At 43.2% G+C, this 26,676-nt stretch overlaps 1 protein-coding gene and 1 long non-coding RNA gene across 3 annotated transcripts in view; one reads left to right on the forward strand and one right to left on the reverse strand.

The window, feature by feature from the left end:
• The first annotated feature begins 8,998 nt into the window (after positions 1-8,998).
• Positions 8,999-26,676, forward strand: part of LOC147016565 (furin-like) — a 107,974-nt gene continuing 90,296 nt past the window's right edge. Inside the window, exons 1-2 of one of the 2 annotated variants that reach the window (XM_085845338.1) lie at positions 8,999-9,312; positions 25,013-25,114. In XM_085845338.1, coding sequence (XP_085701464.1) covers positions 9,151-9,312; positions 25,013-25,114 — 264 coding nt within the window. In that variant the 5' untranslated portion in view covers positions 8,999-9,150. Of the gene's footprint in view, positions 9,313-21,199; positions 21,323-25,012; positions 25,115-26,676 lie in introns of those variants that run through there. The other variant, XM_085845341.1, reaches the window with a different exon arrangement.
• LOC147016566 (uncharacterized) lies at positions 13,287-15,012 on the reverse strand. Its single transcript, XR_015049679.1, has 2 exons — positions 14,761-15,012; positions 13,287-14,595 (listed from the first exon to the last, which is right to left on the reverse strand). It is a non-coding gene; the product is annotated as an uncharacterized LOC147016566 (long non-coding RNA).

Genomic DNA, 26,676 nt, shown 5'->3' on the forward strand with positions numbered 1-26,676 from the left:
ATATTTTTCTTAAATCCAAGATGGCGGCCAAACCGTCTAAGGTATCAATTCGAAATTAACAAACTTATATCGCCTACGTGTCCCGAATATAGTTCTGAAATCTCCCCTTCATCCGACCAGCGCTTCTGGAGAAGAAGATGTTTGAAGGTTTTAGGCATTTTTCAAGATGGCCGCCGAACCATGTGACCGATCAAGAACAAATTAACAAACTTGAGAAAGGACCTCATGGGGAATATATGTGTGAAGTTTCGTCTTCATCTGTCTTGCCCTTCTGGAGAAGAAGATTTTTAAAATTTATTCATTTTCAATCCAAGATGGCTGCCGAACCTTGTGACGTATGATATCACAAATTTAAATTCTGCTTTCCATCGTCGACCCGAACAAGTGTGTCAATTTTCGTTTAAATCGGATAAAGTCTATTTTTCTATCCAAGATGGCCGCCAAACCATGTGACTTCTGAGGTAAAAATTTTTTACCATGTATGCAGACTTGAGCGAGGAAGGCACTTGCAAATTTTCGCTTCGATGGCTTGTGAAATACCAGAGAAAACATTATTTAATATTTTTCTTAAATCCAACATGGCGGCCAAACCATGTGACCTATCACTTCGAAATTAACAAACTTGCATCGCATACATTTCACGAATATAGTTCTGATATCTCGCCTTCATTGGACCAGCGCTTCTGGAGAAGAAGATGTTTGAAGGTTTTAGGGTTTTTTCAAGATGGCCGCCAAACCATGTGACATATCAACAACAAATTAACAAACTTGAAACAAGACCTCAGGGGGAATGTGCCTGTAAAGTTTCGCCTCAATCTGCACAGCCGTTCTGGAGAAGAAGATTTTTTTTAAAAAAACACTAAAAAACAAGATGGCGGCCGAAATACGTCATCGATGACGTCAAGAAAAACATTTTCGTCGGTGATTTTAGGCGTAGATGATACTCAAAATTTTTCAGATTTTTCCTATACCACGTTCTACTTGACGAATTTTCACCGGTATATCGCTTCACCTATGACGTCACGAAAAATCACATGTGTTCCCCATAGGGAGCTTAGTAAAATGTATCAAACGAAAAAATTTTCCATTGCACGGTTTCCGAGATACAGATGTCCAAAGTTTATGGCTTTTTTCAAGATGGCGACCGTACCACGTGACCAATGACGTCATAATTATAACGTGATTGTGCTATCAAAAAAGATACATACTATGGTAAAAATTTCCTGTCGATCGGACTTAGTGTTCCAGAGAAAATGATTTTTAAAGCGAAAAAGGGTGCAAAATGCCGGCGGAAAAATAATAATAATAATGCGTAATAATAATAAACAGAAGAAAAACAATAGGGTACCCTGTACTCACAGGGTACCCTAATAATAATGATGAAAATTATTTTGACAAAATTATTAATTTGTCTTCTCCATATTCTCATAATGAAGCTTTGTTGAAAATTTGATGACAAAAGCTCAAATGGTATGCTGACAAAAGATCAAAAAAGAAGTTACGGCCTGGAGAGACACACAGACACATGGAAGTGATTGCAAAACCCTGTCTTCTGCTGCGTAGGGAGGGCCGAACAAAAACGGCATTCGCAGAGTGCATAGTGTCACCTCACCTGCTCATTCTGAACAAAAATACCATTGTTAACTGAGCACGCTGCTATTACGGTCCATATACCCAAATCATCCATGCACTCTATTATGTCACATACATTGCCATTATCCGTAACTTTATTGATTATATTGATTCATTATTAGGATATTTAACAACCATTTTTGTGCACATTAAGGCTAAAGGGCATCAATGCAGGTGGAGATGAATTTTTTTTTCCCCCATGATTAGTCCATCATTTGTATGAAGTTTCGCATCGATCTGTGAGGCGGTTCTGGAGAAGAAGATTTTTTTTACGTTTTCATTTTAAATCCAATATGGCCATCAGACCACATGACTGATATAAATTGAATTCTTCATTCGCATCGAGTCTTTGATCAGATCTATGAAGTTTCAGATTTTTGGATAAGGATTTTGATTCAACCAATTATAGCTGTAATACCACTTCACCAAAGATGTCATCATTATCATCCTATATATCCCACGGGGAGTTAAGAACATGTGCTATATTACAATTTTTTTCGTTAAGCGCATTTTGAAGAAGTCGTTCAATTTTTTTTTCCTTTAATCCCATATGACATCCGTACCATGTGATATATGATGTCAGAGTTATCAACACAATATTTTCCATGGGGAGTCCCTCTTATGTTTAAAGTTTCACATAGAACGGACAAGCGGTTGCAGAGAGAAACATTTTTACAGCGAAAATATATAAATGCAGGTGGACACACACACACACACACACACACACACACACACACACACACACACACACACACACACACACACACACACACACACACACACACACACACACACCCCAAATAATCAAAGCGATGGAACACCACATTGATATTACAGCATTCAGAAGGAAATATCAAAATACAAGATGTGAAGGTATGGTGTGGGATCTTCCAGGGAGATGGTCTTTCCCCCCTCTTGTTTTGTTTGGCTCTGGACCCTCTGAGTAACATCATCATAAACGAGGACACGGATACACCCTAACAACCAAAAGAAGAACATCCAAAGAAATTGCACCAAGGGGATTTGGTGCAATTTCTTTGGATGTTCTTCTTTTGGTTGTTAGGGTGTATCCGTGTCCTCGTTTATGATGATGTTACTCAGAGCATCTACTATACATAGTTAATTTAAAGCTCTTCGCACCGAATGATGAAAAGTTTACAGAACAGCTGAAACTAGTAAAACGGTTCTTTGAAGACATTCAAATGGAATTTGGATTAGATAAGTGCTCCAAGTGCACATTTGTATCAGGTAAACCAACAATAAGAGACAACATAAAAATTGACCTTGAAACAACAATATGGCAGTTAGAAAACGAAGCATCATACAAATACCTCAGAGTAGAAGAGGGCTACCAAATATGTCACAAAGTCAAACAAATGCGCAAAAACAATCGCCAAAGAATACCTACATAGAATGAAGCAAATCCTGAAATTGTACCTCTCCCCAAGAAACAAAATCAAAGCCATAAACCAACTCGCAGTACCAGTGTTCCAATACACCTGTGGAATAATAAACGACAATAATAAATCAGAAATCAATATATTAGACATCAAAACAAGAAAACTCCTCACCATCCACAAAATGTTCTCCAAAAACGAGTGCATCCCGAGAATGTACCTGCTGAGGCGAGAGGGAGGGAGCAACCTGATAGAACTCAACCAGGTGCACAGAGCGACGAGTGTAGGACTGAGTATGTGAAATGCTCAACAGACCATTGGATTCAATTTGTAAACGACCATGAACACACCAAACCTGAAAAAGTATCCCTAATTCACCTTGCAAGGAATTTCCAAAAACAGGTGCGAGTAGAAAATACCGCACAGGAAAATGAAACGGTAACAAATACGCCCCACAATTGCAAAAAAGACAAAATAAATATATAAAAAGAAATATCAACAAATATACCACCAACAACTGGGAGAACGACAAAAGAGCAGGAAAATACAAAAACTAATTTGACTGAGTTGGGATCGACAAAGAAGGCTCATTGGAATGGCTAAGAAGAGGTCAGCTCAACTGGGACGGAGAACGAATAATAATAATTTTAAAAATGCCGAAGATTAAGGACACTACACCAATAGATTTAACAGATGGCAGGACTGAGCCAGACGGACAAGTGTAGGTTCTGCAAGACAAAAACAGAAAGTACGAGTCACCTGCTTTTGGAATATAAAGAACTATTATCAGAACAACTTTACACACAACGGCACAACAAAGTGTGCAAAGTGATTCAACATCGCAGTTCCAGAAAACTCATGGAAACACGAATCAAGGGAAATCATTGAAAACAAGGATGTCATGCTTTTGTACGACCTAATGATCCCATCGAGCGTGAACATAGTAAAAAAGCCTTGTGACTGGACGTCATTCTCAGGAACAAAAAGGAAAAGACAGCATTGCTGATTGACATATCAGTACCCACTGATAAATAATGTAGAAATCAAGAAAATGACCAAATAACAGGACCCCCAAAATGAGATCAAGAGATCTTGGAAGGTGAAGAGTGTCGAAATTGTACCAGTGGTAATAAAGAAGAACCTCACTGTGATTGAAACTCCATGTGCATCCCCGGTAATACTACCGCAAACGAACTACAATTGGAGGCAGTCTGGGGTTCGGTGACGATCCTGAAAAGAGCCCTCGGAACAAAACTCTGAGAACAACAAAGTTGAACAGCTTGGTTCATGAACTGTGATCCAAAGCGAAGGTGGATGCTTTGAATCCTTGGGGGGACTTCGTTCCACCTCCTCAAACCTGAAAATTCAGATAACGACCAACGACACACACACACACACACACACACACACACACACACACACACACACACACACACACACACACACACACACACACACACACACACACACACACACACACACACGGGTGTTGCAATAGTCTCACATCCCCTTAGGATGAGACTAATTACATTAGATCTCCTTTCAGCTTTACTCCAAACCCCCTCTTGACCTGTTCCCCCTTCTTCTCTTTTAATTTCCCTTCTTTGCCTTTTCTCTTTTTTTCAACAAACAATTATCTCTGCTCCTCCTTGCATAAGCAAGATTAAAATGCACTGCATGAGTACACATTCAGTGCTGACATTAAAACAGCTATCAATTCATTATTTTTCTGCATTCTTGGGCTCGCCGAGGAGCTTCTACATTCGTCAATCACAAGACAAGGACATTAAGACAAATGGTTACAAATAACACAAATAATAAGGACATTATTAAACAATGAACAAAAGGTAGTAGATATGCGATTTTAACCTGAGGGCTGGCATGACAGCTTCGAGGTAAGCATACTTACCTTTGATCAACTTGAATCACATTTGTTCCATCAGGCTATCCGGGTAATGGTTTGGAGTGAAACGCTCTAAACGTATCATCACTTTAAAAGGCTGGTGTTGGCTTGTTTCACGCATTCAAACTACACCCACTATCTTTGCACATTTTTTTTTTCCCATTGATATCTTTTGACATGCCCCATTATGAAACTCCAGATCCCGATCCGAGTGTATGCAGCATGTGCTTCATTTCTCAGGAGCGTGGCAGTGTCCACAGGCTCCTGCAGTAATCTGTATCGACATCTACATAAGGGATCACAAATCATTGACCAAGTTGTGACGTTTTCTTGTTCACAAAGTTTCGTGTCAAGGGCTCCGACAGCTTCCAACTGCAGTTCGTTTGTAGTAATATTCCCAGGGATGGTTTTTAGGATCTCCCTAATGGTTCTTCTTCATCATTTGCATCGCTTCAAGTATCACTGGCGGCATAATTTTGGTGCTCTTCAGCTTCCAGGATCTTTTCTCTTCATTTTTGAGATCATGGTATTTGGTGATTTTGTTCATTTCTGCAGTTTAGGCCAAAATTGCTGGGTATTGAAACCTCAATTAGCAATTCTGTCTTCTTATTTTTGTACCTCAGTACTATATCTGGTCACAATGCTTTGCTTTCTCTGTTCACGCAGGATGGGCTCATCAGGTTGTACGTGAGTGTCACTTCCTTGTTTTCAATGATTGCTTTTGGTTCATGTTTCCACAAATTTTCTTTAAACCATTGTTATAGTGTCCCTGGTCTTGGGCATTTATAATGATTCATTCTCCATCCCAGTTCAACTGACCTCCTCTTACACATTCCAATAAGCCTTCTTTGTCTACTCCAAATCTGTCCAATTCTTTTTGTTGTTGTTGTTGTTGTTGTTGTTGTTGTTGTTGTTGTTGTTGTTAATACCTTCCTGCTCTTTTATCGTTATCCCATTTGTCAGTGTATATCTGTTGATATTTCACTTTATATTTTTATTTTGTCCTTTTTCCTATCGATGGAGCTCTCTGTATTCATTGCTGTTTTGGTTTCATGTGTCACATCCTCTATTTGCACCTGTCTTTGCAATTTTTTTTGCAAGGTGGGTTAGGGATACGTTTTCTGGATTGCTGTCTTCATGTTTCTGTCCAAATTGGTTTCGGTAGTCTGTTGAACTTTTCACTTCCTTAGCCAATCTTTCAAGGTGTCACTCTGGGCATTTGGTTGAGTTCCGTCAAGCCACGACCTGCTTCTCGGCTCGGCAGGTACATTGTCGGGATGCACTGATTTTTGTGGAACATTTTGTGGATGATGAGGAGTTTCCTTGTTTTGATATTGAGGTTGTTGATTTCTGCTTGTTACCAGTTTATTATTCCACAGCTGCATTGGAACACTGCTATCGCTCGGAGAGCACTTCCCACTTTCCCCTCCATTCTCCGGTAAAATCGAGGTACCGGGATCATCTTTGATGGGCTCAAGCAGGGGGGTTGGTAAGAGGCATGGAAAAGCAAGGTGTGTGTGTGTGGTTTTCTTTGATTTCTAGACAATTCCATACCCCTGGGCCAATTCCCCTGAAATTTACCACATTATTTTCACACTTGGCAGGTTAACATCATATTAAAAACATTCAATTCTAAATTTAAGTAAAAATATGAAATAACGGCGTTTTGGCTGATCGACGGTCTATGTCGGGTTTCCCCTTTGGTGGGGAGAAGGGTCGAGCTTGGTTTAGGTGTCCTGTCCATCCACACTTGTGTGTCCTCTTTGAAGGGGAATTATTTGTCAAAAATCAAACCAATTGAATATAATTATTTATGATCCATATGCAAAATTAAAAATTTATAGACAAAGGTTCCATAGTCATCAGATCGATGTTAAAATAAGAAATAACGGTGCTCTGGTCGGTCGGCGGGGAGAGGGGCAGAGCTTTCCTTCGGGGGCGGCAATTTTGTGTGACATTTGAGGGTGAATTTGTTTTTGGAATGAAACCAATTTCATTTAATTGTTTGGATTCCGCATGAAGAATATTAAGTAATATACAACGGTTGCACAGTCTCCATGAGACTACACTGAGTGAAAGTAGTCATCACATGATCCTATGCAACCTCAAACAAAGAAATGAGGCCCTTTGGGCCATCACTGCCATGTTGCACTCCCAGCTTAATTTTTGCAACAGCTCAAACGAAACATCAATCATCTTCTTCATGTTTTGCCGGTCTAAAAAAAACCCCAATATTGACTGGGTGACCCAACATGTAACACATATAAAAGTGAATCGGTTTGCTTGTTTCTTATACGTTTCTAAACCCCTGTGCCAATTTCCCTAAAATTTGCTGGACCACATTCTTTTCACATGTGGGGAAGTCGACGTCACAGTAATATTTCAATTCTTAATCAAATTGATGTAAAAACATAAAATAACGGCGGTTTGGACGATCGTTTGTCTCATGTCGTGACTGCCTTGGCGGGAGAGGGGGCGGAGCTTGGACTGCGCCTGCGCGTTTGAAAGGTGATGCTCTGTTGGGAAATGAACCTGTTGCTTTGAAATATTTATTTTCCGTACACTGAATTGAAATGAATGTACATAAGGTCATTTTCTGTGGCTACTACACTCAGTCTTACGACTGTTCACATGATGTACGACCTTGAAGGAAATGAGGTCATTTGGACCATCATTACCGTGTTGCACTCCCTAGTTAAATTTTGCCACGTGTGTAAAAAAAACGTTTATTTCTGGGCTTCAACTTGTTTTTTTTTCTCTTGAGTGTTTCTTTCCCTTGCCCATTGTTCCTCCAAATGTTCGATCGCTCCTCTCCACCGTGGTGACGTATTTATGGCTTTGCTTATTTATGGCAATTTTCACCAACAACAATCTTCTTGATGCTTCACTCGACTCGAAATAACCCGATATTGATCGGGTGCACCAAGTTGTTTGTAAATGTTCAACATGCCGGAGATAACTCACCGACTCTTGATGAAAGACACCGTGGGATCAACGAATGCTAGCAGAGGGGACACCCGGCTTAACGTCTATCTGATGGACGGTGGTTTGTGATGCAACCTTCTGCGTGTGAAGCACCGATCAACCAGTTTGTGGTGGGGTCGATATAAGAAAGATAGGTGAAAGGTGAACGAACTACCTCTGAGCAATAGAAAGGTCAAAGGTGAACACAGGGTTGTGTTCTGTTACCAAGCAGCTAGCTAGCGCTTGCTCAGCCAGCCGTTCCTTATCAACGGTTTCCAATGGAGTGCTTGCTTGAGTGCTTAAGCCGCTTGGCGAGCGCTCTACAAGAAACTTGCTAACTGAACCCAAGCCAGGAAACAGTGAGCCTAATTCGCTCATGCTAATGTAGTATCAGCAATATTTATACATACACATATACAAGGGGCTGCAAAAGTAGGTATACAGTAATGAAAAACAAAACGTGCGCACAAAACGTATTTGGATTATACAATCATATCAATAATAAACATATAAAATGGTAATAATGATTTTAATGAATTAAATGAATTCTAGTATTAAATGAATCCCAGCACCACTATTATAATACTGGTATATAATCCTTACTGTATACCTAATTTTGCAGCCCCCTGTATATATATATATATATATATATATATATATATATATATTGTAGATATAATACAAATAAATAAATTTTTTCCAGAAGTGACACGTGCTCCAAATTAACAAATTAAATCGTTTTCCCGGTAAAAAAAAAAGGTGTGCAGGTTATTGTTGTTGATATTTCGCGCCATACGTGCGAAAGGTAACCCTGGGAAGGTGTGCCTCTGAAAGGTTGGGTGTGTTTGAGTGCAGCAGCCAAGCAAGCTGAACGGTCGACATTTATTGTCCTCATGTTATTGTTAAGCAAATTTTTACATCATTTATAAATGAAAACCCAAACGGAAGCCAAAGGTTCGATACGTCGCACAAGGCCGACTTCAGGTGCGCACCGACATCAAACAGTATGACTGTGGGTGTGATGGTTCACAAACGCCACGGGCGATCCGTGCGCTTCTCTCCACCCCGACCACTCCCACAACACCTCCACGGTCTCCACCCAGACCCAGTGGCCAGACGAGCCCTCCCTGCCCGTAATCTCCGTCGCCTCGTCGTGTCCTGACTCACAACCCGCGCTCCATAAAAACGACGGGGGCCAACGAGCACAGCCGAATGCGGGGCCGGTGACGGGACCAGGTAGGTGCACGACTCGGTATGCGGATCCTCTACATCCCCCTGAGCGTGTTCCTCGCATCGTGTGTCTGCGCTCGTCCACAACACAAGGTGTACAGTAACAGCTGGGCTGTGCGAGTGCACGGCGGAGCGGACGTGGCGTCGCAGCTGGCATCGAGACACGGTTACACGTACCTGGGCAAGGTGAGTCTGTCTACCTGTTATCAAATTTTACTTTTGTGGTTTTTTTTTTTTTTTTGATGTACAGTTACGATTTGTCATTTGCTAACGCGCCAAAAACCTTCAAAGTGCTTTAAATTAAATACAGTATTACCTGTTTCCAGGTAAACTGTAGCCTGATTCAAAAAAAAAGAAAAAAAGAATGCGTTGATCCAATGCTGCTCATTCATCCCGCTGCTGCACCTGTATCTATCTACCTGAGTCGAAAGAAGGAAAAAAAAAAAAAACATGTTTGTGGTTATCAAAACCTAAGGAAAGAAACTTTATAAACTCTTCAACCAAACGAACCAAACATCTTTTTTAAACCCTCATGAACTGCTTAATCATTCCTTACAATCACCGGTGGAAAGACTCACCTGCGATACCTGTGCGTGAAATACTTAATAAACGGACGAAATATTGGTGAATTGAACAAAACTTATTTCACGTCATTTGTGTTGTCTCATCCGTATCCCGTTTGGCAATATGTGACGTCATCAGCGCTTCCTGCGTCACTGTTGATTGGGAAGACAATTCGGAGTATTTCAAGTTGGAAACTTTCATGGCTCTTCAGTTTTATTTTGATCTTTTGTCGGTATTTCTAAACCATATGATGGAACCATCAACATCGAAATGGAGGTAGGTGTGTGTGTGTGTGTGTGTGTGTGTGTGTGTGTGTGTGTGTGTGTGTGTGTGTGTGTGTGTGTGTGTGTGTGTGTGTGTGTGTGTGTGTGTGTGTGTGTGTGTGTGTGTGTGTGTGTGTGTGTGTGTGTGTGTGTGTGTGTGTGTGTGTGTGTGTGTGTGTGTGTGTGTGAAGAAAGACTCCACCCACATATCTCACCTGTGAATGAAGGGAATAGCCAATCAGCTCTCACCTAATCGACAACACCCAGGTGTTTCGGTTTATATTAATGATTGACCCCTTCCACACTCCTCGAGCCGAAGTAACTGCACAAAGCACCCCAATAAGACTTGCACAAGGTAAGTGCTAACGCTGTTTCGAACCCTTCCTCGAGTTCCTCACCAACTATAAAAGACATTCACACATAGTGCACGCATAAATCTTTCTTTATTTATATATTGACTGCTTTTGACGTTTGCACGTGGTACATGCTTGGGAGCCTCATTTGCAGGGCTGGATTTTCCAATACGCAACATAGGCCATTGGCCTTAGGCCCACCAGTAACTGGGGGCCCACCGGGGACTTGTGAGTTCTCTGATCGGCCAGGAGTAGATGAGGAGGCCCTATATCTTGCAAATATTTATTGTATATCAGGAGTAGGCTAGTAGGCCAAAAAAAAACATCCTTTTTTTTTTTTTTTTTTTTTTTTTTACATTGCAATATTACGATATATATAATATTTGGGGGGGGTACTGATGTGGTTTGGCCTCGGGCCCACAAGCAAGTAAATCTGGTCCAGCTCATTGGTATGCATTGTTGTCTCCGTAATCGCTGATGATTCGCCAATTAATGATGAGAGGGTGCATAGCATTGGGATTCTCACGTGTGTACTATGTGTGAACGTTTTTATAGTTGTTGAGGAACTCTGGGAAGGGTTCAAAACAGCATTAGCACTTACCTTGTGTGTCTTCTTGTTGCTTTACACAGCCACTTCAGCTGGAGGAGTGTGGGAGGGTTCAAACATAGAAATGTATATGTATATGTATATATATATATATATATATATATATATATATATATATATATATATATATATATATATATATATATATATTGTTACGAATTCTGGCCCGCCCGGTGTGCGATCGGCCGCTTGACTCAAATGGCGACCACGTCGCCCACCGGAATGGACAATTCAGTCGTGACCCTCCAGGAACTACCGCCAGGAACCAGTCACGGGTGGGGGTTTAACCTCACCACAACTCTGTCCGCATTTTACCCACGTGGAATACGGTCTGATCGCCGATTTATCTAAGTACCCGCGCGGATAGCGTACCGAGGAGTTGTACCACACCACAGGTCGACTCCGGACATGAACCGCTTAAGCGGCTCGTTCCGTACTACAGGGATAACCGAGCGGAGTTATCGTCGACCTTGACGGTTCAGATTAGTTACCGAGTGTTTTAAACCCACTATTAATCCCTTACGTGATGCAAGATGGAGATTCAAACAAAGGAAAGGACGCAGCGAAACGGGGAACAATTGGACCAGCACATTTCTTGCGGAAGCATGGAAGGCACGTATATTACAGTCAAGCAAGAAAACACAATAAAAGCAAGCAGATCGACAACCGAATATGATTGACACGGCAACACATAACAATTCTACTTTTCAAGACTGGCGCCACCCACAGACATTTACACAAAACCCCAAAAGAAAAGGAAGTCGCGACTTCCCTCAGCGCGTCGAGTCCTTGGCGACCGTAACTCCGAGTCCCTCCAGCGTGGTCCACTGTGCTCGTGCCTCGCGCCTGCACGTGTCGTCCGCCCGACAGGGACGAACGAACAGCACCTCCGACCAGGAGCAATCACCACAACTCTCCACAATTCTCCTCAGGGACAACCGACCGAACCCAGAGCAAGGACTCTCCACCCCTCGACAACCGACTGAACAAGAGCCCAACTCGAACGCGAGCCTCTCCACGCCCACCCCTTTTGTAGGGTGGTGCTCCGCCCTTCACTCCGCCCCATTTCTGGCTCCACCTCCCTTCTGGAAGCTTCCCAAAAAGGGGCGTGCCCTCTCGCTCCCCCCTCCCCGCGCCGTGCGGGGACGAGGAAAGTCAGTTTTGGCTCGGGGCCAGGGAATTATTCACCCAAAATCAGGCCCCCACCTTTTTTCACCTTTGACCTCTGGCTCAAATCACACCTCCCCCATGCCAAAGCATGGGCGTGTTGGGCGGGAGATCTTGGTGGGTGATATTTAAGCTGCCACTCCGCTCCTTTCATCCGTCCCGCGGAGATCGTGACCGCACGGTGCTCGTCGAATGGCGAGTGGCGAAGATGTGGTAGCTTAGTTGTGGAAGGTGGCGTCGTGGTGTGAATGGCGTGATTGTTGGCGTCGTGTAGTGAATGGCGTGATCGTTGAGATGTTGGTTGTGCCGATGTTCGTTGTTGTTCTTGCACCAAATTAACGACAGCAAAAGAAAAACGACAAACTGAAGAATCGCAGCCCGAATGGATCACATATATTCCCTCTATACAACGGGTTTGGGCTAACTACACATGGACTTACCGATTATATCTCACCTGAGGACCCTTTATGGTGTAATGCGAATTTCCACAACCGTAACAATATATTTGTTGTGTGTGTATAGGTATATGTATATATTTTATCGTGTGTATATATATATATATATATATATATATATATATATATATATATATATATATATATATATATATATAGTTGCGGGTCGGGTAACAAGACCACCAGGGGGAAGCTATCTCAGGTTTCCACCAGACTCCCCGGAATTGCAGGCCATCGCACACGAATAATTCCGTGACTCGGCGGGTCGCGAACCGACCATGAATGCCAATAATTCAACCACGTGACCTTGGGTCCTCCCGTCGATGGGTTAATCGGGTTACCTAATTAATGACATGACCCAATTACCCGAGGACACACCCTCGCTATGCCTTGACCGAACCGTATCAGATGCAGCCGAGCGACACTGCCGAGGACGTACCGGCGAAAAGGAACAGATCGTTAGGAATAAAGTCCCAGCTAGGTTAGGATTCGGACCATGCTGGATCAATGAAAGAAAAGACGAAAACGAGCTGGGAACATTTCTACAATGGATTTATTGACAAGCAGGCGAGGAAAGATATGTGGCACAGTTAATACTTTTTATTGTTGTGTGTGGGAAGAGATAGCAAGAAAAGTGTAGTGCGACAATACACAAGCAAATTACAAAAGCAGACACAGAGCAGAGTTATCCCGATATAATTATTGTACAATCTTAACTGAAGCGAGGACAGGCACCAGGACACACACACACACACACACACACACACACACACACACACACACACACACACACACACACACACACACACACACACACACACACACACACACACACACACACACACACACACACACACCTTTGATGAAGAGGAGTTAATGAAGAGAAAAAGGAGAGGAGATGAGGCTAATGGTCTCTCAATACCTTGCACGATTGCCCGACTGCGCCACCAGTATGTTTTGGGGGGATGCTCTGCTGGGCGATACCCCCCCCCCCCGGGCTGGGCTGGCCCGTCGTCTCTTGCTTCGTGGCACTTTGTGCAGCTTGCGTCAGTCCAGAGAATGAGACGCGACCATGAGGCGTGAAGGGAGGGACTTGGGTGGAGCCAGCAGCGAGTGGGTGGAGAAAGGTGGAGTCCGAAGCAAGGGGGGGGCGAGAGGCAAAGTCAAAAGCGAGTGGGTGGATTGAGGCGACGAGGTGGTGAAGAAGGCGGAGTCAGCAGGCGAATTGGCAGACTGTCGATCTCAAGCCAGACAGAACAAGTTGAGAGGAACTGGCACTCAAACTGGAACTGGATCTGGAGCTGGAGCTGTAACTGGAATCCACCAGCAGACGGGAACGCAGCGCAGAAAAGACAACCACTAGCCCAGGACTGGCAGACAGGGGCGGCAGGCAGGAACGATTGGCAGGAAGGACACGCTAGTGGCTCCGTGACCTGTCCTTTTATAGACCCCGCGGTGCGGGGCGGGGGCGACGACCCGAAGCGGTGTCGTCACCCGAATTGGATGCTCTGGTTGGGCCCCGGTCACTGCTCAGCCTGGCTGTGATGGCCGGAAGCGGCTCCACTCCTTTTTCAGCCAGATTTTTCCATGCTGTGGAATCGTCTCGCTCCGAACCCCTTGATTTGAATTGCCTTTGCACCGAACTCCATGATATGAATCACCTTGCACCGAACCCCGTGCTGTGCCCTAGCGACCCACGGTTGGCACTGGTCAATGTGCCTGCTCCGTGGTGCACCACGCGGCCTGAGCGATCCGGCCGCACAGCATGCCTCTGCCTGGTAGCAGCTGCATTCAGGCGGAGGTGCGGGAGGATGTCTGCCGTCCGCAGGAGACATTTGTGGCTGTCGTGATGAGCGAAGACCGATAATAGGACGTTACCCCCATACGCAGACCTGAACAAAGATGTGTGTTATTCGTGCCCCGTTCTGTACGATGATAAAGTATCACGGGCTGTGGGTGAGTCCGCCATTGTACATGTAGTCAGTGGGTGTGTCCGCCCACCATCGAGCATCGTGTTTGTGGTTATCAGAGGCGGTGGCGTGCACAGTGCCAGCCCTGATCTGTCAGGGAATTGAGGAAAAGGATTGGATATAATTATTACATGGAGATTCGGATTGAAAAGGGGACATATATATTTATTCATTGGGAATTGGATTGAAGAAGAGTGCGCCACATGCATACTGTATGTTATTAGCATTTGAGGTGTTGGTCATGCCTCTGATCACCTGAACAGTGGGTCGGGGGTCATCGTTGCGCTGCACGTGCTCCATGCAGCGCTGGCGTTTATTGTTGGTTTCTACTACTGCCCTCGGTCTTCAGTGAGGACGTACGAAGGACGCGGCTGTGGTTTTTACTGATGGGTGTCCGAGCGTAGCGCCTGCTGGCTCACGCGAGGACTCCTTGCTTGGATTTACCTCAGGAATAGAAAAAGGGCAAACTAGGAATGAAGTTCAGAGGTTTAATCAGACCGAACTATGAGATTTACATAACGCACTGTCCCGTTAGTCCCTTCTTTCTTGTCTAGTGGGTCGATCTGAGCGTACATTAATTAAATAACTGACTGGGGACCACTGCATGTTGGCTGCTATTTGTGTTGGAGGGAAGCGGTTTCCAGAACCGCAATTGTATGTATATATATATATATATATATATATATATATATATATATATATATATATATATATATATATATATATATATATATATATATATATATATATATATATATATATGTGTGTATGTATATATGTATATATATATATATATATGTATATATATATATATATATATATATATATGTGATGTTTTCATATATTTCCAGTATATGTGTGTTTTCATATATGTATATATATATATATATATATATATATATACAGTATATGTGTGTTTTCATATATATATATATATATATATATATATAGTATATGCGTGTTTTCATATATATATATATATATATATATATATATATATATATATATATATATATATATATATATATATATAGAATGTGTTTTCACATGTATATATATACAGTATATGTGTGTTTTCATATACATACATACAGTCTATGTGTGTTTTCATATATATATATATATATATATCCCTGTGTCATAAGAGGCGACCAGGGTTGCGTCAGGAAGGGCATCCGGCATAAAACGTGCCAAATCACGATGCGGATCATACGGATGATCCGCTGTGGTGACCCCAAACGGGAGCAGCCGAAAGAAGAAGATGTGTGTATATATATATATATATATATATATATATATATATATATATATATATATATATATATATATATATACAGTGTATGTGTGTGTTTTCATATATATATATGTATATACAGTGTATGTGTGTGTTTTCATATATATATATATATATATTGTTACGAATTGGCGCCCGCCGGCGTGCGATCGGCCATGTAACTCCAATCGCAACCGCGTCTCCCACCGGACGGACAATTCAGTCATGACCCTCCTGGAACTACTGCCAGGAAACATTCACGGGTGGGGGTTTAACCTCACCACAGCCCAGTCCGCATTCTACCCGCGCGAAATAGGGTGAATCGCCGAATGTCGATATACCTAAGTACCCGCGCGGGTAACCTACCGAGGGGCTGCACCGCGCCGCAGGTCGGCCTGGGACACGAACCGCTTAAGCGGCCCGTTCCGTTCTAAAGCGATAACTGAGCGGTGTTATCGCCGACCTCGACGGATCCGATTCTCTTTACCGGGCATTCAAAACCCACTACTCATTCCACGATGCAAGATGGCTTTCAAAAGGGAAATAGGACACGACGAACGGGATACATTTCACACAAGGACGTTTATTATAAAGCACACGTATATACAGCCAAGGCAGTCATGCAATGTACAAGCAAGAAACAAGAAAACGTTACGACCGACTATAAGCAAGGGTGTATTTACAGCACAGTTACTTAGCAGGTTCTACTTTCAGGGACACGGCACCACAGTGGTCATACAAAACAAAAGGAAAGACCCCCTCATAGGCAAGGGGGTAGACGGGGTTCGTAGACCTTTATGGTCATGGGCCGTGGATGACCGAATGGGCCCACTAGACCGTAGCAGGTTACCTGCCCCCCGTTAGTGGTCGTCGAGTCCCTCTCCCAAGACCGTCAGCGTGGTCGCGCCTGGTTCCGGCCTCCCACGCGGCCGGAGAACCCTCTCCGGCACCCCTCGCCCGGACACGCAGGTCCACCACACAGCCGGCTCTGCTGCGCCTTCGGTCCGCGTCTCCACCAACAGGCTGCTCGCCGGACCACGAGCGCTCGAACGAGCGAGGGGAAGAAAAGTCCGCAACCGAGAGCATGAACCAAGCGAGAGGCAGAGCGAAGCCCCGAGGGGTGACCAGCGCCACGAGACCAAGTACGAGAGCGAAAGCGAGAGAGAGAGAGAGGGCAAGAGAGCGAGCCTCACGTGCGTACGCCCTTTATAGGTCGGGGCTCCGCCCTTCGCTCCGCCCCGCTTCTGGCTCCACCTCTCTTCGAGAAGCTTCTCGAAACGGGGCGTGCCCTCACTCCGACCGCCTCACGCCGTGCATCCGCCAATCGGAAGCGAGCTGCCCTGCCCCCTTCCCTTCACACCAAGCGTGGGGAAAATAGGCGGGAAAAACCCCACAGGCTCCGCAAGAGCTTTTGTTCTGTCAATCCTGCCTGCGTTCTCGGACGGTTCCCGATGCGGAAACCGTCGTAGCGTGGACCGTGGAGGATGGCGTTCGGAAGCGGGGGTAGTGGTGAAAATGGTGGTGGTTGTTGTGAGGGAAATTGTAGCGTGGTTGGAGTTGTGACGTACTTGGTGGCGGTTGTTTGTTGCGTTGCGGCGTACTTGGTGGCGGTTGTTGTTTGTGTGTAGGTTTGTTGCGTGCTTGGCGTTGCGGCGTACTTGGTGGCGGTTGTTGTTTGCGTGTCGGTTCAAAATAACGATAGGTAAAGAAAAACGGCTATTTCAAAGAGTCGCAGCCCGGTGAATACGAAGAAATCCCTCTAAACAACGGTGGGGAAACCTATCTGAACACTCACTTTCCAGCATAGCTAATCTAAGGAACCTTTATGGTGTATGGTGCGAATTTCCACAGCCGTAACAATATATATATATATATATATATATATATATATATATATATATATATATATATATATATATATATATATATATATATATATATATACACAGTACATGTGTGTTTTAATATATGTATATATACAGTATATGGTGTTTTTATATATGTATATGTGTGTTTTCATGTATATATATATGTATATATATATGTATATGTGTGTTTTCATGTATATATACATATATGTATATGTGTGTTTTCATGTATATATATATATATATATATATATATATATATATATATATATATATATATATATATATATATATATATATATATATATATATATATATGTATATGTGTGTTTTCATGTATATATATATATATATATATATATATATATATATATATATATATATATATATATATATATATATATATATATATATATATATATATATGTATATGTGTGTTTTCATGTGTATATATATATATGTATATGTGTGTTTTAATATATGTATATATACAATATATGGTGTTTTTATATATGTATATGTGTGTTTTCATGTGTATATATATATATATATATATATATATATATATATATATATATATATATATATATATACATATATATATATATATATATATATATATACAGTATATGTGTGTTTTCATCTTGTATATTATTTCCGAGTTTGTGGTTTCGTGTTGCGCTATCTTCTACTTTGTTCTGCGCTCGAGTAACGTGATATTCGGCTTGCATTATCTCGAAGACCATATGAGGTGCATGGTACAAAAAAAAAGTAAATAAAATGGTTCTAAAAACAGTGAAATCAGATTCCACTTACTGCATTAAAGTAAAATTACTACTGATACTCTGCATCAGTTCCTTTCTCAAACATACCCACCCCAACATGTCGCGCAGAGCGTGGGTTATGCGAATATATATATATATATATATATATATATATATATATATATATATATATATATATATATATAATCAGACCTAACTATGAGATTTACACAACGCACTGTCCCGTTAGTCCCTTCTTTCTTGTCTAGTGGGTCGATCTGAGCGTACATTAATTAAATAACTGACTGGGGACCACTGTATGTTGGCTGCTATTGGTTTTGGAGGGAAGTGGTTTCCAGAACCGCAATTATATATATATATATATATATATATATATATATATATATATATATATATATATATATATATATATATATATATATATATATAGTTGTATAGACATCTCATGGATGATCAAAGGAAATTGGATGAACTTGAGCTCAACTTGTAGTGTTGTAGCAAAGGGGTTGAATACTTTTTGATGCAAGACATTTCAATTTTTCATTTTTAATTAATTTGTAAAAATTTCTTGAAACATGTTTTAACTTTGTCATCATAGGATATTTTGTGTGGATCGGTGACAAAATACTTGAATTAAATCCATTTTAAATTCAGGCTGAAACAAAAAAAGTGACAAAAGTCGGGGGGTGTGAATACTTTCTGAAGGCACTGTATAAACAAACTCTCACCCTGGTGTTTCACATTTATGGCAGCTAGTTACATCATTTTTTGCATCATCCATCGGAAGGTTGTTAAGTTGGAGGATCTGTCTTGCAACACTAATCATTGGTTGATGTGAACCATACAACAGTGTCTTTCATGTAGAGTCGGCCAGTTATTATTGGCAGGGTGAACAAATTCCAAATTCCCACCCAAATCACCTTCAGTCGAACATCAGGTCTGGCCACCTGATTCCTGAAGGATGGGTCAAAACTACTGTACTTCCCCTGCCCCCCCTCCCCAACCCTGACTCCCACCACCCTTCTCATCCTGCTGGCCCCATAAGAATGTTTGAATATGAGTGGTGCCACTAAAGTTGTGGTAGTAGTAATAATTGATTTCGCTGTTTTGTTACCTTTCAGGAAAAAAGACATTTCGGCAATTTTTGCTCCATAACTTTTCATAGGACTCGTAAAGTAAAAATAAATAAATATATGATTGCATCTGAATGCATTCCTTCTTTTGAGATATTTTCCCCACCAATTCTTTTTTTTTGGCTATTTTAATTTTATAGTTTTCCAATGAAAAAAATTTGTGTTTGTGGTGCCAAGTGTCTTGTTTAATCTCAAAATAGTTTTTCTCCTTCCAAACAAACCATTTCCAGTAAAGAATGCACTGATAACAAGGTCAAAGTTCTCTTTGAATGGAGATAGTTGTGCTGTTTGTGTCAGGCTGGCATATTCACTTCGGTTCATGATACGTGTGGATCCAAGTATTCCAATTTTTATCCTCACACTTAAATAAAAATAAAAATCGAGGGGAGGTGGATATTGTAATCAGCGCGTGAGCGAGTCTGTCTGTCTGTCTGTCATGCTATCTCTTCCTAAACAGTTGTGCAGAAATTTACCAAATATGGTTGTTTTGATCAGTGATCACAACATGACAATAAGGTGTGAGAGTTGTATCATTTTGGCTCCATCCCCTGGGGCCCTGGGGCAGGGTAAGAATGTGAACTACCAAAAAACAAAATGCAATACGGGCACATTTTGAACATTTTTAAAATGAAACTTTGTACAGGGTGTTTCGTAGCAAATGCACCCCAAGGTTGTTTTTATACTTTTTGAATTTTCCATTGAAACATCAACAACCTTATCAATAATAATATTTGTCATCCATAAAGGTGTGTGTCTCCTCAATAACTCCAAACTCATGAAACCTAATGGCCTGAAACTTTGCATCCATTCTAAGAAAACTCCAAAGGGGAGTGCATGAGTGAAAATTGGGTGGTTGGGTTAAATATAATACCCCTTTTAAACAGAACTTGTGGTAAAACAAGAAACGCAGGCAGCTTTTGGTTGACCTACATTCAGCTCACTCAGCTTAATCAGCCATTTTGGCCGCTCAGCCTTGCAACAGGTCGGTTTCTGGAGGATAAAGCTTCATACCTACGAATCGCTGTATACAACGCTGATCCCTGATATTCATACCTACGAATCACTGGATACATCGCAATGCTTAAAAATGCCTGGAGAAGCCAGTATTCATGCCTTTATTTCATTTCCACACATGCGATAAACTTTGGAATCTCTTAAACTAAGCTAAATTTCAAAATTTTAACTGTGGAATTGACATTAGCAGCAGTTCCGACTGCTAAAAAAAAATAGTGTTCATTTTTCCAGTTCACGTATTGTTTGAAATTCTGGCCGTCTCTACCCATCCCCCCATCCCCATAGTATGACCCATCGCTAATCGCTTTCCAAGCCTTCCATTCCTTATCAACCATTTCATTGGAGTGCTTGCTTAAGTGCTTAAGCCACTTGGCAAATGCCCTACAGTCAATTGTGGTATTACGCACAGTTCATTTCCCGATCGGGAGGTACAGTCGGCAGTTGCTGCAAGCACAAAGATGTAGACAGCACACACTGATGTGGTACAAATGGGGAGATTGGGCTTTGTAAAGGGGCTCTGCATAGAGGTGTATGCGTGCCTGCACGTTTCGTTACGTGTGCGCAGGTTTCGCAAACACACGGACCAAACTCATACCCGGGCCCGTGGTTGTGGCGCCATGCTGGAGGTTACATGGCCGTTTCACGAACCATGTGCTTTGGCACGCAGGGAGCAGATGTGCTGCAACACCGAAGCCACACTGAACATGCCGTGTAGTGCGGGTGTGGGGAAAGTTGAGCATGCTGGTGAGAATCTGTGCATGTATGCGAGTGAAAGAATGAGTATATCGCTGGTGCACATGCACGGTTAGCAGGGACCATTAGGGGGTTGTAAGAACACTTATGGTGGGCTGTTAAGGACTGACTGTATAGTGTTGAACTTAAAACGGCTTCCTCCAGAGTGTAGCATGTACGAATACAATTGGAGTGAGCTGACTAGAGGGGTGCAAAGATTGCTGCATATGCATGCATGCAGGCAGGCCTTTGCCAGGTAGATAACGTTGGTTTTAAATGCTTCTGCCCAGCTTTATATAGAACCCTGTGGTTAAAAAGAAAAGTTTGTTATTTGGGCACTTTTTATCTCCCTGGTATGTTGAGACTTCCCTTCCCCTCTCCTCACACTGCCTTCCCCTCATGCTGATCTCCTCCCAAAATCACTCCCATGGACATCTTGGTGTGGTGTCCATGTGCTATTTTAATGTACCCCCATTTTGTTCAATCCTGCACTAATGCTGGCAGACGGGACCATCCCCCCTTCTCCTGCTTCCCCCACTTCCCCTTAATACCCCTACCAAATTCAAGTCAAACCCCACCTCCTTTTTTCCACAAGTCTCTGTACAAAATGCAAGTTGAGAACCCTTCCCTCCACCTCCTTCCCCCCTCTTGTTCCCCCTACCAAACGAAAGTCCAGAAAACTGACTCCTCCACTCTTCCTCTCCCATCCTCCTCGCTCCCACCCCTCCTGGAATGTATAGTAACATTTGGTGAGGCCTCTCCCCTTTCCTCGCTCTCCCCCTTTCCTCGCTCTCCCCCTTTCCTCGCTCTCCCCCCTTCCTCTCCCCCTTCCTCTCCCCCTTTCCTCGCTCTCCCCCTTCCTCACCCCCTCCTCTCTCTCCCCCCTTCCTCACCTCCTCTCTCTCCCCCTTCCCCCTCCTCTCTCTCCCCCTTCCCCCTCCTCTCTCTCCCCCTTCCCCCTCCTCTCTCCCCCTTCCCCCTCCTCTCTCTCCCCCTTCCCCCCTCCTCTCTCTCCCCCTTCCCCCTCCTCTCTCTCCCCCTTCCCCCTCCTCTCTCTCCCCCTTCCCCCTCCTCTCTCTCCCCCTTCCCCCTCCTCTCTCTCCCCCTTCCCCTCTTCTCTCTCTCTCCCCCTTCCCCCTCCTCTCTCTCCCCCTTCCCCCTCCTCTCTCTCCCCCTTCCCCCTCCTCTCTCTCCCCCTTCCCCCTCCTCTCTCTCCCCTTCCCCCTTCCTCTCTCTCCCTTCCCCCCTCCTCTCTCTCCCCCTTCCCCCTCCTCTCTCTCCCCCTTCCCCCTCCTCTCTCTCCCCCTTCCCCCTCCTCTCTCTCCCCCTTCCCCCCTCCTCTCTCTCCCCTTCCCCCTCCTCTCTCTCCCCCTTCCCCCTCCTCTCTCTCCCCCTTCCCCCTCCTCTCTCTCCCCCTTCCCCCTCCTCTCTCTCCCCCTTCCCCCCTCCTCTCTCTCCCCCTTCCCCCTCCTCTCTCTCCCCCTTCCCCCTCCTCTCTCTCCCCCTTCCCCCTCCTCTCTTTCCCCCTCCTCTCTCTCCCCCTTCCCCCCTCCTCTCTCTCTCTCCCCCTTCCCCCTCCTCTCTCTCTCCCCTTCCCCCTCCTCTCTCTCTCCCCCTTCCCCCTTCTCTCTCTCTCCCCCTTCCCTCCTCCTCTCTCTCTTCCCCGCTCCCTCCTCTCTCTCCACCTTTCTTCCTCCTCCTCTCTCTCCCCCTCCCTCCCCTCTCTCTCTCCCCTCTCCCTCCTCTTTCTCCCTTCTCCCTCCTCTCTCCCTCCCCCAACCTCCTCTTTTTCACTCCCTCTTTCTCTCCCCCCCCCCCCCTGCTCCTTAATACTCCTGTCAGCGAAGCGACGGGTTGTATTTGCTGGCATGTAGAAGAAAGTAACACATAAAAATGAAATTAGTGATTTCAGAAAACAGTTCACAAAACATGTTCTTAATGGCTGCCCTGATGCAGCAGGCACAAATGGATCCTCCTGATGGAGTTGTGGATAACTCGGCTGCATTCTTGAACCGGAATAGCTTTGATGTTGGTGGCAATTGCATTTTTAGGTCGTCAATAGTCTGAGGTCTCCTCTGGTCCACTTGATTCTTCAGATAACCCCAAAGATAGAAGTCAGGTTGGTTGAGGTCTGGAGAATGGGGTGCCCATTCAACATCTGTCCTAGAGATGATTCGATCAGTGAATTTCAGTTGTAGCCACTGTATTGATCTGATAGAAGTGTGAGGTGTGGCCCCATCTTGCTGAAGCCATTGCACAGCCCTGTCGATGTGGTGCTTCCTCGCTAAGGCAACCAAGAACTTCTGGATAACTTTCAAGTACCATTCAGTAGTTATGGTTACCGATTTTATTTTATTTATTTTATTTTTTTTTCCCTTCTTCATCTTGAAACTAGAAAGGCCCAATGATGCCAGATTTGTTTATGGTAACCCATGCAGTGCATTTCTGGCTGTGCAACGGCCTTTCAAGAACTTCATCAGGAGAACTAGAACCCCAAAAAACATTGTTGTATTTTTTATTAGTTAACTTGACCACTTAAAAGAGAGTGGGCCTCATCAGAAAATCACACATTACTCAGAAAATTTGGAGCCATCGGCATTTTGTTTTCCTCAAACCATTTACACATCGTCACATAAAGTTGTTTATCATCGTCTGTTAGCTTTAGCTTCACTTGTATGTGATACAGGTACATTTTCAGTTCCTGCTTCAGTTCCTGCTTCAGAATTCTGGTGTACTTGATAAATATAAATTCAGTTCTTGAGATCAATGATGCAGCGATTTCCTGGGGCTCCTCAAAACTGCTTCATGGACCGCTTCAATATTTCCTCGTGATCTTGCGGTGCTCGGGTGATTAGACTTTGAGAAATTCAGATTTTGTTGTTAAACCTCTTTATCAATCAAAAAATAGCAAACTTATCTGGGGCTCATGTGGTCTCGAACTTTCTGAATCATGTTTGAGTCGACCGGGGAGTCTTACTTTGCCACAAAGTCATTTAAACATTGATCCTTTGTTCAATTGTCCATGCTATCTTCAAAACTATCAGTGTGACTCTGATGTTTGTAGTTTTTCCTCCAAACAATGCTTCATACAAACCTGCAATAGAAAAAAAAATGTATTAAAAATAAATATTTCACATAACTTTAATCGGGTTGCATTTTTTTTTTTATGAAACACCCTTGTATGCGATCAACTTTGGGGGATGTATGAAATATGTCATGATGTTTTTTTCGAATTTGATCTCTGGTTCATACCCCAGGGGGTGGGGGACCCAGGGCCACAGGGGTCAAAACAGAAGATTTAAAAAAAAAAAAACTCAAAATGTGATATTGTGTCAATCCTGGTGGAACTTTTTGCCATCTTTCAACTTTGCTTGAGGTGGGAAGAGTGGGGATTTGCGATGGCATGCCATCAATTTCGCCATTGTCTTCATTTATTGCTGACTTGGTCTTGATTAAGTCAATGAGCTTCTCTGTTGTTTATGAATACATTGGTAAATGGCTTGTGTGGTATATTGAGGTGAACACGAGTCAGAGTCCAACTTTGTATTTTCATCCATAGCTTTGTAAAAACATTTCTTCACTTTTGATGTTCAAAAGGGCATTGCTTTATTGAAAAAACTGGTTTTTAAACCTGCTTTCCAACATTATTTGCTGTCAACATGCGATTTTTGTTTTCTTGTTTCCCTCCTGTTATTCCCAAAGGTTTTTGATGATCTTTACCATTTCCAACACCAGAAAGTGCACAAAAGATCATTACGCATTTACAAGGGTCATCATCACGTAAACCTGCTCCAGGAACCTGCGGTATGTCTAAGCTGCCATTAGCCGATCAAATCGATAATGGATTGTTAATAGCATTTACTTACTTTTTATGATCCAAAATGCTACATCAAGCTACCCTCTGAACAGGTAGCAGGGATGCTCCTCTATGCAGCCTATTTGACACCAGATGAGACCTTTTTTCCCAGACAAAGTTAACTTTCAAGATCCCATGATATATTCTGTATGCCTCTCCTGCCTTGGTCGCACTCAAAATTTCCTGTCGTGGTCAAACGTACTTGGTTTGACTTCCTTGTATTGTTAACGTGACATTTTGGTTTGGAGTTGACGAATACATACCGAAAAAAGGTGCTCGAGGCGGCCATTGTTGCTCGTAGTTTGTGTAGTTTTGGCTTTTATGGGATGCCATCTGTGTCATGCTGCTCCATAAAGCTAGGGGGTTTAATACGTTATTTAACGACTCGGTTTGCATGGTCACAAGGAAACTATTGTGTGGCGTGTTGACCTGACAAGCCCGTAATAAGGCAAAACCATGTCGACGGCTCTACTGTCTTTGGTTTGTAACCTTTAAAATAGATTCGCGTGGGGTCCACGGAAGCTGTCCTAAATTGGAGGCGAAGTGGTGCACATGCGAACATGATGATTAGTGTCGTGTCATTTATCGGGTCGGAAGGGCCTGTTTTGGCATTATTATTACGCCCGACGTGATCCCACTTCCTGCCTGGTTTGCAGCAGGGTGGAGACGATGTGCTCGTGTCGCAGACATCCATTGTTGCTCATAGTTCGCGGAGTTTCAGTTCTTATGGGGAAAAATATATTTTGTTTTGGCTGTCTGTGCCTTGATTTAGTTAGGGATGTAATATATATATTGGGGAGTAACTCCTGAAATCTATCTTACCGTATATGGGTTCTTCCCAACATCTTTGTTCTTAGTTCCTTTCACACTACTTTCTACATTTTCACATTTCTCTTTCTTCATTCTAATTCTTGCTTTTTCTTTTATCTTATCTCATTTTCTCTTTATTTATCTATCTGTCTCAGGAGAAGAAAATTATTGCAGAAAGTTTTTCTGTAAGGTTCACTTGGCTGTGCCTGGATACAGGAGTCGCAGCTGAAACCCAAATCCTCTCCAGGTTCCTCTTGATGACTCCATCTATGCTCTTTACTTATTTGGGTTCCTTCTGATGACTCCAAAGTAGTTGTTACTGAAGTTTGGTCTTCCATTGAAACGACACCCAAGGAGTGACGAATCCTTCATCTCATAATACGCTGATTCACTGGTGTTACCTCAATTATCATTGTAGCCAACTTACTGGACACAGCTGCAGCAACTCCTTGGGTATGGTAACCCTCAGAGCGACTAGACCAATAGTAGGTGAAACAGGTCAGGATAGATATGGGAGCATGCGCTGGAGCAGCACGTTGCTGCATCCACTTTCCGCCGGGACTCCAAGGGCCTCCGTCTGGCCAATCCCTCAGGCAGATGCCTGGCCCATCCCCATCTCCTTGAGAGGAGGCACGTGGTCGGCCAATTGGCCTCCTCCACTCATGAGACTCCCTCGCTGAGAGGATCTGGTGAGCAGGAT

Source organism: Eptatretus burgeri, chromosome 11 (genome assembly GCF_056783735.1).
Source record: "Eptatretus burgeri isolate ZD-2024b chromosome 11, Ebu_testis_v1, whole genome shotgun sequence".
Classification (NCBI taxonomy): domain Eukaryota; kingdom Metazoa; phylum Chordata; class Myxini; order Myxiniformes; family Myxinidae; genus Eptatretus; species Eptatretus burgeri.